At 32.8% G+C, this 14,932-nt stretch overlaps 2 protein-coding genes across 2 annotated transcripts; both read right to left on the minus strand.

Moving 5' to 3' along the window:
* Nucleotides 1-4,715: 4,715 nt before the first annotated feature.
* On the minus strand, nucleotides 4,716-5,464 carry LOC123208813 (metallothionein-like protein 2). Its single transcript, XM_044626377.1, has 3 exons — nucleotides 5,307-5,464; nucleotides 5,149-5,226; nucleotides 4,716-5,039 (listed from the first exon to the last, which is right to left on the minus strand). The coding sequence occupies exons 1-3, from the start codon at nucleotides 5,369-5,371 to the stop codon at nucleotides 4,928-4,930; spliced, it is 255 nt and encodes an 84-aa protein (XP_044482312.1). The 5' UTR covers nucleotides 5,372-5,464; the 3' UTR covers nucleotides 4,716-4,927.
* A 718-nt stretch (nucleotides 5,465-6,182) lies between these two features.
* LOC123199117 lies at nucleotides 6,183-11,351 on the minus strand. Its single transcript, XM_044613968.1, has 5 exons — nucleotides 11,051-11,351; nucleotides 9,951-10,165; nucleotides 9,260-9,339; nucleotides 7,430-9,149; nucleotides 6,183-7,236 (listed from the first exon to the last, which is right to left on the minus strand). The coding sequence occupies exons 2-5, from the start codon at nucleotides 10,099-10,101 to the stop codon at nucleotides 6,572-6,574; spliced, it is 2,616 nt and encodes an 871-aa protein (XP_044469903.1). The 5' UTR covers nucleotides 10,102-10,165; nucleotides 11,051-11,351; the 3' UTR covers nucleotides 6,183-6,571.
* Between the last annotated feature and the right edge of the window lie 3,581 nt (nucleotides 11,352-14,932).

Below are 14,932 nucleotides of genomic sequence, written 5' to 3' on the forward strand. Positions count from 1 at the left end.
CTTGCTTACATTTGACGTGGGTGGGCGGTTGGTTTGAATAATATTTTATTATTAAAATAAAAAATTATTTAAAAAATAAATTATTAAAAAAATTATTAAATATAAATAATTAATATATTTAATAAAATTTAATAAATATAAATAATTATTGTATTTAATTAAAAAAATATTAATAACTTTAAAATTTTTTTAATATTTTTTATATTATTTGATATATTAATTAAAAATAAATTTATTTTTATTTTAAAAAATTAATAAATTATAATATAATTATAATAAAATCAAGATTATTTTAGTAATATTTTAATATTTAAGATGAAATTAGTAATCAGATTACTATTTATATACCCTATTACGTCAGTATTAATAATAAAATATTATTATAATATTTTATTACTGATAAATCAAATAAGATAATATAAATAATAAAAGATAAAATATTAAGATACTCTTTAAATCTCTAAAATCAAACGATCTATTAGTGTAATTTCAAATTTTTTTATAAAATTTTAAAAATTTAAAAATTTATTTTTTATCTAATTTTAATTAAAAAAATTTTATTAATATTAAGAATAAAAATACCTAATATTAAAAAAATTAAAATTTTATTTTTTAACTTAAATTTTGAAAATGGGTAATTTTTTCTCACATGACATTTTTTTCATTTTGAAAACTGACTTTTCGTTTTAAAGTTTTGTACTTTTCAAAATTTTCTTTTGTAGCCGGCCTCAAAATTTTAAAATTCTTTTCACGTCGTTTTAAGGTTTTGTCTCTAGTGGCTATGAGAAATCCAATCGGCAATTGATCTTCTTTGTTAATGTTGTCCTTATCTCCACAGTCCACGTGTTCTTTTTTCAGGTCCTCCCCATCATATTCAAGGGACGATAGCATTAAATAAAGACCAAAGGATTAATTTCCATCTATTGAATGTTGTTTTTTTTAATTTTTAATTTTTAATTTTAAAATTTTCTTCTATCTATTTATAAATTATTATATTTATTAGTTTTAATAATAAAATTATTATTTTTATTTATAATATTAAAAATAAATAAATATTTTATTTATTTTTTCTTTTAAAACCTAAAAAATAATAATTTTTTCTTAAGTCAAATTTTAAAAAATCACTTTTCTCTCATTGGATTTAATTTCAATATCCGACTATTTGCTCTAATAATTTGTCCTTTTTAACAGTTTTACTTTCTCCTATGGTCTATCTCAAAGTTTTTTTTTCTCTTTGACGACTGTGTATTGCTTATTTAGAAAGATAAATTGTCTTTCTAAAAGAAAACGAATCATCTTTTTCTAAGAAGATATCATCTCCTCAAACAAAGATAAGATTAAAAAATAATTTTAAAATAGATAGAAGAAAATTTAAAAATTGAAAACTAAACCCTAGAAAAAAAATTGTTATTTTTTAAAACTTGATTTAAAAAAAATTATTAATTTTTAAGGTTTAAAAAGTGAAAATAAGATAAAATTTTAAAAGTTAAAGTTTTGTTACCTTTAATAATCTATAAATAGATAAATGAAATTGATGTAATTAAAGGGTGTAAATAAGATATCAACAAACTTCGGGTAGGACCTATGCGTTTGGCCTTAAGTCAAACATAGATAAAGGTTTGAGTCGAAAGTATTCTGAAGACATTATGCAACTTAATTAATTCAAATATCAGTACCGAAGATTCTGGTGGCTAGATTTTTTTCTGATAGGTTGAGCCTCCCACCACACAAGAGACCAATACGTATGTATGTATGTTGCACATTTTTTCTTCTGTTAATTATTTAACATGACACAAAAGAGTAATGCTATGTGTATTTATTTTTGGTACATAATTTATATATACAGTGATATATCATTATGTAATTAGATGATTTTAAAAAATATGTTATCATATAATTAAAAAATATTCAATCATATAATAATACTTTATCTGTGTATATAAATTATGTATCAAAAATAATTATATATAATTTTCTTAGTCACAAAAATAGAAGTCGACGGAGTATAAAAATAATAAAACCCCAAATCGAACACCAATCAGTTTGGCCCCTTTCTCTCTATTATTTAATTTCTTGCACGCCACACTATTATGTAATCACGTTTTACCAGCTCCAGTAGTATTTGAGGTTATAATACACAATCAAATGAAGGATATATTTACCAAATTCAAAAGGATATGGAAAGATTTATTTAATTTAATAAAGGTAATTAAATCGAATAAAAGAGGAAGTTTGGACATTAATATTTTTCTTTTCATCCCCAATAGCAAGCCCTAATAAATCATCCAAAAGTGGGCATCCCATATAATTTATGAACGATGAAAAGCCCATCAACACATGATTTTCACTTATTCTATCTGACTCACGGAGGTTTTATTTATTTGATAAAATAAACATAATTATATATTATTATATTCCAAGTTTGTTATTGTGATTGTATTCAAAGATAACATGGAGATAGAAATTTAAATTCCTTCAGAAATTCCAGCCTACCTACAATGAGAAAAAGATAGCTTTATTTCTGGGTTTTGTGAATCAAATATAAAAAGAAATTCATTGATGCTCTTTTGCTTTAAAAAAGAGTGGTGAGAATTCATTGCCACCTCTCTTTTCCAAACAACATCCCAAACGTAAACTCTGTTTCATTTGTGCAGGAAAATGAAATGATTTTACCGTATCTGTATGCCCTCCATCGTCAATTATAATTGGCCCTCCTCCTCCTCCTGCCCGTCTTTTAAGTTTACAGGGCAAATGACTATTCCCACCCAAGTTTTAGCCGAAACTCAAAAGTATATATATGACAGATAAAAAATTTAAATACTTATTCATAAACTAATTTTCATTATAATTTTCTATTAGAGACAAAAGTAAAACTATCATTTTAATAATATTATTAAAAAATATATAATTTTATCTCATCCCTCCCCAAAGTTTTGAAAATTGACTTTCACCCCATACATCAACTTTGAAAAGTCACCATTTTTCCCTTAGGGTTTGGAATTTTTAAGGTTTTTTTCTCTAGCGACCGAAGTCGACTTTCCCCACCCATCTTTCGTTGATGACCGAAGAAAAAGGAAGAACGACCACCCATCTTTCGTTCGATGCTCAGACAACCACCCATTTATCACATTTGGACGACACTCGAGCGATGTTGTGTGATTCGTCAATCTCAACCAAAATTCTCGATTCAACAATGACAACGATGAGATGATGTCAGATGACTACGAGAGACGTTGGGACGACAAAGACAGACACTTGGATTATGCCAAGGAGACGAATTGAGCGAAAGAAGGGGAGACAATTCGTGCGAAAGATAAGGAGACGCTGGTTGAGATCCATGCCTTCTAGCGTCAAACAAAAGATGGGTGATCTGGAAGAAGGGAGAGGGATGGTCAAACAGTGCCAATTGTCGAAAAGGGAGAGGTTTGGTTAGAAAATCAAAGCCCTAGGGGGAAAAGTAAACTTTCTAAAACTTAATTCTTAGGGAAAATTGTTAGTTTCCAAGCTAAAGGGGAAAATTTTATAAATTTTTAGGGTTTTATAGTTTAAGGATAAAATAATGATTTTACTCTTCCCTCTAATCCAAAATTTTGATAGAAATTAGTCCATAGGTAAATGTTTGAATTTCTCATCCACTGTGGGTGTGTTTTACATGATGGATAGGTTCCTCGTGTTTGTGGACCTAGAATGGCTCAAGTCCTCTGATAGTGGTATATGCTTTACTCATTGCTTGTGATTCTCCATCTCTACTTGGTCAACTTTCCCCTCCCATTATCTTTTGTTTTTTATGGTAAAGTTGAACGCTTTTTCATTTATTATTTATTTCTGGATGGTTGGTATCATCTTTTCGAATAATAGTAGGTATGGTAATGCAGTGACATGATTTGTTTTGAGACAGTAAAGTCGTGAAGTCTTTTCAAATCCAATATGTAGATGATTGGCTTTGCTGTGAGGAGAAATCTAAATCATTCGGAGTGCAAGTTCTCTCATTCTGATTGGTTCATACATGCATCAACACCAGAACTATCTGCCATTGTGATTTCAAAAACATTTTCAACTTCGACGGCTGCCAAACTTATTTCAACATCATTATCACTATAACCTTACATAATTTTTTCACATATGTGATAAACTGAAATTCATGTATGATCTTCCCTGGGCTGGGATATATACAGCAGAAGAAACGTATGGGGAAAACTTACCATTAACCCCAACAAGTCCTTATCAAATTGATACTAAAGATCGAAAATGAGCCTGATTTAGTTATTTCACATCAGGTAAGATCTGATTAGTGATTTCACGTCAAATTAAATCTGACAGAATGACCCCAGTACTATTTGGAGCAGAAACAACACAGTAGGTCTCCAGCTCTCAACGCCAAGCTTTATTGACTTAATTTAGGGGCTGTTGAAGGAGTTGCACATGAGCATTGTTTCAGTATACACATGATCACTCCCAGCTTGAACTTGTCTTTTAGATGTTATTAGATTCCAGCTTCATCAATTTTATTTGCAATGAATTAATGGTCAATCGGAAGAATTAATCCTTCAGAATACAAAGGGTACTCTAGTTCGAAAGTTAATTTCTGAGCTGTTTGCCTGTTTGAATGGTGGCATTCACTTTATGAATTATAAGATGTTTCAATGTTATGATATCAGAATTTTCACCTCCATGGCGTCATCAATGTTGCAAACACATCAATTAAGAGAGTCAAATGATAGTAATTAAAAGAAGAGAGATTTATTAATCTTCCATACACATAAGGATAAGATAAGAAAGCAGTAGTTAAACAGAAGAGCCAATTAGCTACAACTAATCCAGGGAAGATGTTGAAGCAGATAAGGCTCTCTTATTTATAATAAACTTATTATTTTTCTTTAGATCACTGCTGCTTTTGATTTATTTCCGGCATTTCCATGATTTATAATTAACAATTGCAGGGGTTGCAGCTGCAGCTATTTCCGCATTTGCAGGTGTTATTTGCACAACTGCAGCCACCATTCTCTGCTCCAAAGCCCATCTCGGATCCCTCAAAGTGCCTACAATACGAGTCAATTCAGGATCATCATCATCATAGGAAAATCGAAGTTGAAAATCTTTTCAATGGATAATTCATAAATATCATAATGTGCCTTAGTGTGTACATACATCTTCCCAGCAACACCAACAACAATGGCTTCGGTGGTTGTCTTCTCTGAGGAACTCAAATCAGGGTACATGCCGCATCTGCATACATACTAGAGAGAATGATCACAAAGAATAACTTAAAATTGGCACCACTAGAGGAAGTGAAAATGAAAATATACCCGTTGCAGCTACCCCCGCATTTGCAGCCAGAGCCACAGCCACAGTTTCCACCACAGCAAGACATTTTGTTTAATTGATTGAAACGACTAAACTGGAATGCTAGTTCAGTGTGGGACGAGTTCTTAAGCAAGACCTTCACCTTATTTATAAGGCAGTTGATTTGAGAAATGGTGCATATTTCCTGTACAGGTGTTGCAATCCTAGACGAATTTGTTCCGTTCTACATAAAAAATTGAATGATGTGATGGCTGGGAAGACAGGCGCCTTACAGCCAAGAAGCATTCACATGTTGTGGGCCTTAAATGGCCTCTGTCCCCTGATAACGGAATACGCTTTAGTTCTAAGATTATTTAACCAAGTAAATTTTCTATCATAACCGAAGCGTAAAAGGTTCAAAATTTTAAATATAAAAGTAAAAATTTAAATTTATTTCAATAATATTTTTAAATTAAATTTTTTATTTATTTGATGTAATGGTAAAACCGGTCATTAAATCTGAAATTTTCACTTTTTCTTCCTTCTTGTGGAGTGTTGGACAAATAAACTGTGCCTCACACACTAATTAAAATATTTTTTTCCTGAGCTGAGTCTTTTCTTTAAATTTTCACCATTCACACCAAGCATCTTAAGACCATCTTTCAGCTCTGAAACTCTTTTCTCCAAGACAGCACACGCTGGATAAACAGGGACACCCTGCTTTCTTCTTTGCAGTTCTTTGTAAACTTTTTCAGCTCCTGCTTCATCAATTTAATTTGCTACTACCGGGAGGGGGGGAGCGCGCGGATCAGATAAACCCTCCTGATGGTACTCAAGCTCTAAAACTAAATCTCTAAGCAGTGCCCATGGTGGTTCTCTGGTAAATAACAGAGCGAATCTAATAGTTGAACAGAATTTATTCCCAAAAGAAAAATAACAGTACAATCATATAATGTTAAGAACAAGAAAAGACAACAATTCCGTTTACCCTCACATTTTGGGTTTGAAGTTTCCATCACTGATAGGATTACCGTTTCCGTACGACCTCTTTCTCCATTTGTTATTTACTGATGTATGAAAACGCCCAAGAGGTGTTATCATCATGTAAGAGCATATATATTGTATTGTAAATGTTTTCTAATAAGTCATCCAACCTTACGCAAAAGCATAACTACATGAAAGAATTTCTTTCCACCCTATTATGTATGTGCACTCAAACACTCAAACAGTAACAAAATTTTATATACAAATTTTTCCTAGAAAGAACACAAGCATGAATATGTGACTCTCATGAGTAAATAAGTTCATCCAGGAGTTCATCATAAATGAACTCTTCAAGCTCAAGAACTACACATTCTGTCTCAAATTGATGAGTCAGCCAACCATCACCCTTTGCCAAATCTTGGGCCACAATATCATCCAATGACTGGTCCAGGTTTGTCCTAAAGCTGAGGTACTGGCAAATTCTTGACCAGGCCTCGTCAAGAACACGGTTCCCCTTTGGCATTGGATGAATGTGGCGATTGAAGGACAAGGCTTGTGGGAAGTAGGTGAATGATCTCTCATAGAGCTCAAGTAGTACCTCATTAATTAAATCAAACAGAAGTTGGTGCTCACAGTTTCCTCCCATCTCTGCAGGTGAGTATTGTAGTTCATGGTGCAAGTATTCTTCCAATTCCTTATACACCAAAGGATTCAGTGGCTGGTCTAGTGAATACCAAGTTCCAAGGCTTTCATTTCCAATAAATCCTGACAGCTGAAGAACTTCTCTTACATAATTGAAGGAAGCATCATTGTTACCTAATTCAAAATGCTGGAGGTGATCATCCTTGTCAGCGTTCATTGTGTCACACAAGTCTGGTAAGAGATCAGCATTGGACCTATTTTGAAGAATGTTGAAAGAAGCATCTGCCTCATCGATGTGAACATGCACTGGCTTCAACTTTGAACCTGCTAGAATTTAGACAAATAAATCAATTGCCACAGTCAACTAAATGGAAAACATAGATTTTCAAGCCTCATACTATATTTTCGTCTCATCAAGTCATAAGAAATATTCACCACCAATCTATTTATTAAAGTACATCGCATTTCAGCAAGAAAGAGGGATAAAAGAAGTGCAGTTTGCATGAGCTAGTTGTGGTACCTTCTGAAATTGGAACTTCTGCGGGGACTATCATATTCTCTGGAAAACAAGTTTCGGGCTCCAAATCTGGACATGTTTGCTCATGGCATACACTAGGATTCAATGTGGAAGCAATCTCCTGATCCTGCCGAGGGATGCTTGCAACCTCTAAAGCATCAATATTATTCTCACCAAATTCACCAGTCAGAGAAATATCCTCGCCTATTCTATCCACTATTAAGGGACCTGAATGCTCAATAACTGCATTGCTAGCACTTCCCTGTTCTGAATTGTTATGAAACTGAGTCTCTACAATAGTATTTAATGGTTCCAACTTATCTGTTGCTATGGGAAGGCTACTTGACTTCATTTCGTTCTGATTATCGCTTTCAGTGTTAGTATTGAGATCCACTTCAGTGCTAATTGGCATCTCTGATTCATGAGCCAACTCATTTAGTAAAGATAAAAATGACTCAAGATCAGACAGGGAGGAAATCCTCCGGAAGAATTTTGGAGTACGATCTCTCAATGAAGTCTTATGGTCATTTCTCAATTTTAAGCTGTTAGAGTGAGGTAACTTTGCTTCTCCGCCGGAACTAGACTCAAACAACTGAGCGTATCTTTCCAGGGACTCATTTAGGGAGGTGGTTCTCATGTGTCTTCTGCTTTTTCTAAAATCGGGATCAGAACCATCTCTATCATGATAAATTCTGGAGCTGTCTGTACCATCATCACCCATGCTTTTTTTTCCCGCACCTCTAGGCATCTCTCTTCCCTCAGTTTTAAATTGATCATTCTCCCTTCTATTCTCTTTAATAGCAAGCTTTATTCTCTGCTTTATACCTCTGAAGTGACCTTTAACCAACTTATCCCATCTTTGATGACTAGATACCTGGGGCAAACCCTGAGAATAATTATCAGCTTTTTGTTTAATGGTACTTCCCACATTATAATCCTCAACTGAAGGCACTGTCTTTGAATTATAACCTTTTTGAGACCTGGCTGAATCAGGATTAGGTACTGCAGTACTGCATACTGGCATTTCTCCTTTTGGGAAGGCCCAAGTTTCATTCTGCTTGTGTTCAAGTGTACTGGATCTACGATATCTAAGACGAGAAGAATCAGCTACCGGAAATGATCCTGATTTGTTTAAATTTACCTTTCTATTTGAAATCTTCTGGCCAGGGAAATTGTCCAAGACACCAATATCAGGTTCCTTCAGGGTTTTTAGGAATTCCTCTTTGTTTACATTGAATATCTCAAGAACATCCACATATTCCTTAACCTGTTGATGCAGAATTTCGTGATTGAGCTGCTTATCCTTCTGCTTCTGAATTTTTGAGTTTTCCATCACTTTGTCCTGCTTTCCAAGAAGCTGGTATTGTCCCAAGTTGTCCTCACCATTCACACTATCAGCCAAATCATGCTTTTTAGTTCTTGCAATTACTTTCCTTGTTCTCTTTTTCAGAGATGAAACCCGCGATCCAGTGGAAGAAGTGTTTTCATCTTTATGAAGTACAATAATTGGATTTGTCCAGTCATTGCTTATTTTACCAAGGCGAAAGTCCGAAGAATCTAAATGATGGATTGAATGTGTTTGCTGAAACTTGGATTGTGCAGGAAAACCCAAAATCGAATGTCTGTGGTTCTCTTCCTTGGACATCTCTTCACTGATTAATGCTTTAATGCTGGCTTTGCCCGAATGTTTTTCAATTGAATTTTCGGTAGTGTCCTGTTCGACCTGATAATTTCATATTTACTGTCAGTTGATGTTTTTGTTGTATGCAGAAGAAACAACTCAATTTCCATGATAAAATGAAGAGTGGAATTTAGTGTGAAATATGAACTCACCAGGAAGTTATCAGGATCCATTAAACTTTGCACTTCACCACTTTCACGTTCCAAGGATATTGTCTTTGGATTTCCAAAGCCTACAATTAGTAATAATAAATAAATCATAACATACAATAATTGAGCTGAACAGCTAAGAGGAAATTCTATCCTGCATAGGATTTCCTCTGCTTTGCCCAGATATAGAACAATTCATGCAAGTGTAGTGCAACTGACAGTCAACTAGGTCTTACATAATCTCCAGAAAACCAGGAGATTTGAGAGAGCCTCTTCAAAAGCAATAATTTACTTTTTGTTCCAGTTGCAGTTATTATGCAAGCAAAACAGTTTCAAGGCAGACCATAAATTAAAACCTTCTACTTATTTAAGCAAGTAATTCAGCACTGATGGAAAGGTCGTATTAATTGGACTATATAACATGGCATCCAACACAAACATAAAAATATTTTCCTTTTCAATAAACTGTTCCAACAATTGACTGTGCAGAACAGAATTCAATCACCAGACAACAGTAATCAACAAGATGCCTGGAGACCTTCACAACAGTATTCAGAAATCTCATCTAAATATTGTGTATATCCTAGTAGTTCTCGGTGAATGTAACTTTAGATGCAAAGCGATAACTATCATATTTAATCCAGATTTTTTACGAAACAGATGGAGACAGGCTGAAGCAAATTGAGTTGCTTACATATGGCACGCTTTCCTCTTCGGTGCTTTTTATGTGAAACAGTCCTTCTCCATCGATGATAATCAAGAATATGAAGTATGCTCCATAGGCAGCTAGGATGGTAGTGCTCAAATTGTTGGCCAGAGTGCACATGCTGCAACTGCCTTCCCATATTTCACAGACAAGAATTTATCAAACAACTGATTTCAACCTCTAGGACTAATATCTTCTGAATCCTGAACAGAACAAAAGTAAACTAGGTAAACAATACAAGGAGCTAAAGTGTCATATCAAATAAATCAACAAGCAGATTCTGAATTCAGGTACTGTTTTCCAAATTACAAAAAAAAAAAAAAAGAGAGAGAGAGAGCTAACTCTCAAATCTTTATCTTTATTTAGAACAAGCATCAAACACCATGCATAGAGAAGGGAAAAGGCAAGGTAAACCTTTCAAGCTATGGTATTACCAGCATCCCAAGCAACAAAAACCCACATCTACTTGGAGATGATTTTATACCATGTAAAAATAAAAGAGGCTAAACAGATTCTTTCAACAAGGTAAAATAAAGATGTGCATGTATTTTCCTTCTATGAAAATTGAAATTCCTCTCAACCTCATAAATTCTACAGAGGTCAGGTTCTTTAACAAAACAATCAAAATCAGAAACATAAGCAAGCAGTTAAAGGATTAGTGTTTATATGGTTGCATCAGGCAAAGATGACATGAAGAATATCAATATCAGAAAATTAATACATCCTATCTCGTCATCAATCAAACAATTAAATATATTTATCTTTTCAAACATCAAAAATTTAAATTCACGTTTCACCCTTTTTAACCGACCATGCATATAGCATCAAACTAAAAGCAGCTTCTTTCGTGTTTCTTGTAGCAGGGCAACTAATAAGCAACAAAGTGAAAGAAACCATCCAACCTTAAGTTCAGAAACTATACTAAGATTAAAAGGCAACCTGGTGAGAAATAAAAAGCTTGAAAAGCTCCTCTATATGCATGAGAGAGCATCAGAGTGAAGAAAAATCTTTAAAAACCATGCATATGTCTTTAACATACAAGAACGAAAAGAGAGTTGAAGTCAGAATTTGTCATATAGCAAGAAGACCTGAGCAAAGAAGATGGCTAACGACCAAAGTATTTCCACAGCCTTGCTTTACCCGCCACGCCTGGTCAACTCTCTCTCTCCGCGCTAGCTTTTCTATAAGATTGGTCCAATTTAAGCTACAAGACAAGTCTAAATCTTCGAAGTAAACCAAACGGAAAGTTTTGATGACCAAACCATTTATATATAAAAAGCAACTTCCCCCAAGCAGTTAAACGCACGCTTGGTGCAGCTCACCAACCCCATCTAGCTCCACACACAACACACAAGCAAGCTAATCAGCAATAGAAAATGCCAAGATAGAGGGAGTCTTCAGTATGATGTCTTCACCCAAATAACTAATTTTTTAAAAGATTCAGAAAAAATTATTGCCAACAAAGATTAGACAAAGAGAAGGTGGAAATTAAAGGCGGTTAGGTTGTCTGCGAGGTGACGTGATTGGGGGACATAAACCGGTTTTCCAGACTTAGTTCCTTTTGGTCCCTGGAGTTTAGCCTAATCACCTAGTAAACTATTGGATTAGCAGTTAAATTTGTCTGTGAGTTATTTTTCTCTCAATTTAAAACCATCCAATTAAATTTTATCATATAAAATTTTATAAATAATTTTATACAATTAATTTATACATGTAATATTAGTTTAAATTAACATAATTACACATGTCTAAGGTTTAGTGTATTCTCAAACTCTTACTTACACAATTTCAAAAACTTAAATGTATACTCATCATTTAACTTCTGTTAAAATTCTTTATTATATATAAAGGTTAAATAATCATTTTAACGGTAATATTAAAAAATATATAATTTTATCACATCCTCACCTCATTTTGAAAGCTAACAATTTTACATTCACCTAAATTTTTCTAATTTTAAAAACTGACATTTTTTTCTCATTTCTAAAGTCTTTTTTTTCTCTCTCTCTAACGACCTCTTCTTCCCACCCTAACCTTTAGCTGACTCTCTCGTTTCGTTGATAGACAAGTTGATGTTTGCCAACAGAGAGACAAAGTCTTCGTCTCTTCATCCACTGACGGAGAGACGAATTTTTTATAAAAATAACACTATATATACAATTTTATGCGTAAATATTAACGTATTATCATACGATTGGATAATTAAAAATTAAAGATAAAATAATATCAATCATATGATAATATATCATTGTTTGTACACATAATTTTATTGTTTTGATAATAACCGAACAGGCATTTTAGTATTATTTTCATATTCTATAGAACCTTGTAATTAGGCAAAACTTCAGGACCAAATGATTTTGACTTCATGTTTGGATTAATATTTTGATATACTATTTCAAAGAAGAAGATATTATAAACATTATTTCATTTTTGTTGTTACGGTGGCGTTATCTATTTCAACAAGTACGTACCACTTACATTAGATTATATCTTTGAATTTGTATTTATATTCCTAATCATATGTTACTTCATTAAATATCATCAAAAAAAAAAAACAGTTGAATATTTATGCTTTCATATCATTGAAATCTGATGGAGTGTTGGCTCATTTACTTTGAATTTTTCTTTTCACCGTATGGGGATTCATTCAAACTTGTTACACTTAAGCTAGAAGGTCATCATCAACAATAATATTCTAATAAAGAGGCTGGATTATAATAAAATACGTAATCCTTATCTCTAATATAATATTAATTAATTTCAATAAAATTATATGAACATATATATACATAATATTATTCAATTAATTCATTTATGATTTGAAAATTATTTGATGTGAGAGATGCACCAACTAGAAATATGTGGCATCTGAAATTTTGCGTAAAGGGGATAAACAATGTTGTCATAGTTCGGCTATAAAGTATAGTCTTCATCTATGGGACCTGGTCCATTTATTTCAAATCTAGTGAACTTAAATAAACGTTAATTACAAGAAGGAATTTAGCTCAAAGAACCAAACTCATGCAAGCTTGCGTGGATCTTGTGTTGCAAATTCTAGAGAGAGATTGGTTCTCTGTACTGTAAATAATAGCTTATTGCAGTGAAATAAACCAACTTGGTTTACATAGCCCATCGAGGAGTGAGGGCGATGACACATGGGAGTCGGAGGATTGGCTCCCTCATGCATGCCCTTGCAGGGGATTGCCACAATTTTGCATGCACAATATTTGTGAAGAGTGCAATGTAGATAGCCATTATTCCGACGTCCATGAGCCGCAACAATACTAGGTTAATTTGTTTGTTGATTCTGATTTTGGTATTTGGTGGATCGTCTACTTAGGGGGCCAATCTTATGCCAATTTGACCACGAAATCCACTCATTTTTCCAACTCTCTCTATGCCTTACCAACTGAATCGCAATTCATTATAATATTCAATTGTATTTGTTTATATGTATACCACCATTTCATTGAGTATAATAAAATGACCCACGATCAGAGAATCAGCCAATCAGCTTTTTGATTCTCAAGGCAGTTGAAAGTTGACCATAGTCTTCAGTTTCTTCTAGATGGAAATAATAATCAAGGTATTAACGTGTTTCACCAGAAATCTAGTATGACCTTGTGCGTTGAGTTGAAAGTTCAAAACAAATAAAATATCTCAGCCTGGTTGGTCCAATCTCAAGCAAGGAATTAGAGGTACCAAATGGGCCTCAAAGCCCATCATAGGTCCGTTCTGTAGGCCTTTCAAATCGAACCTCAGATTGTGAATGGTGCATCATCTCTGTTATTATTTGAGTATATGAGATAATAATTTTATTAATTTTTTTATTTCCAGAAAGGTGAGAAAGAAACTTTGTTTCTAGCGAGCCCACAAGACGATGGCGGAGGCGCAGGCTTAATCTGACACCAACAAAGAAATTTGGCTGTAAACCACAGGCCAGAATTAGTTTCCATACTTGTTATTAAAATAATGCTTCTATTATTGGTGTGTGAGGAATATTATACACCAAGCAGCAAACAAATCAGTGGCTATCATAGCATCTCTTTCTTCTTTCTTCACACACATGCCACATGCAAAGAAAAAGAACAGGAGGATATTCTCTGTCTTCTTTCAATTTACAGTAAATTGATAAAGATTTTTCTATCGAAGAAACTTTCATAGGCTTTTCTTTATGGGAGGTTTTCTTTTTATGTTTGTCATCATCTTTTTATACCTTCTCTCCTGATTGGCCAATGGAGATATTTTGGATGGGAAGTGATTTTTTCATTAGCTTTTGTCTTGAATTATAATTATATTTTTAAATTATTAAGTTTGTAAATTAAAAAAAAAAGTTATCTTTATGGCACACATGATGAATATCCTACACCAGCATCTACCCTTTAAATTGTGAGTCCTACAATTGAGAATACCCACTTCAAATATTCTACCCACAAGTAAACTTAAAAGATAGATTAAATTAATAATTTATTATTTTATCTACGAATCAACTTTAATTAGTCACTTTAATCTTTTAAGTCGATTAGAAATAATAATCACTTATAATAAATCTCATATTCAAACTATTTATCAATTTTTATGTTTGATGGTATTTATTTTAGTATCGAAAATTCAATTTATATAGGATTTTTCTTTATAAGGTAAATATAAAATTTGAAGAAACTAGGGAGAGATAATGTCCATAAAGGCAGGCATCAACAGTTGGCCAACGACTTTCCATTTCTGTTAGAAACTCAATTAGAATTTTGGAAAGAAACTTCAAGACAGAATTTAATTAAGATTATAAGAATGTTTTAAGTATTAAAGAGGGTTTGAAGATACATTAAACAAGAATATTTACAAATTAAGTAAAAAAATTAATTTGGTAGGGACCAAAAGGAAAAATCACTATCCATTTAAATTTATTTTTATGTTTGACTAATTGAAAAATTAAAATTACTTTTTAAAATCACTTTCAAATAATTCAA

This window comes from Mangifera indica, chromosome 2 (assembly GCF_011075055.1).
Source record: "Mangifera indica cultivar Alphonso chromosome 2, CATAS_Mindica_2.1, whole genome shotgun sequence".
NCBI lineage: Eukaryota > Viridiplantae > Streptophyta > Magnoliopsida > Sapindales > Anacardiaceae > Mangifera > Mangifera indica.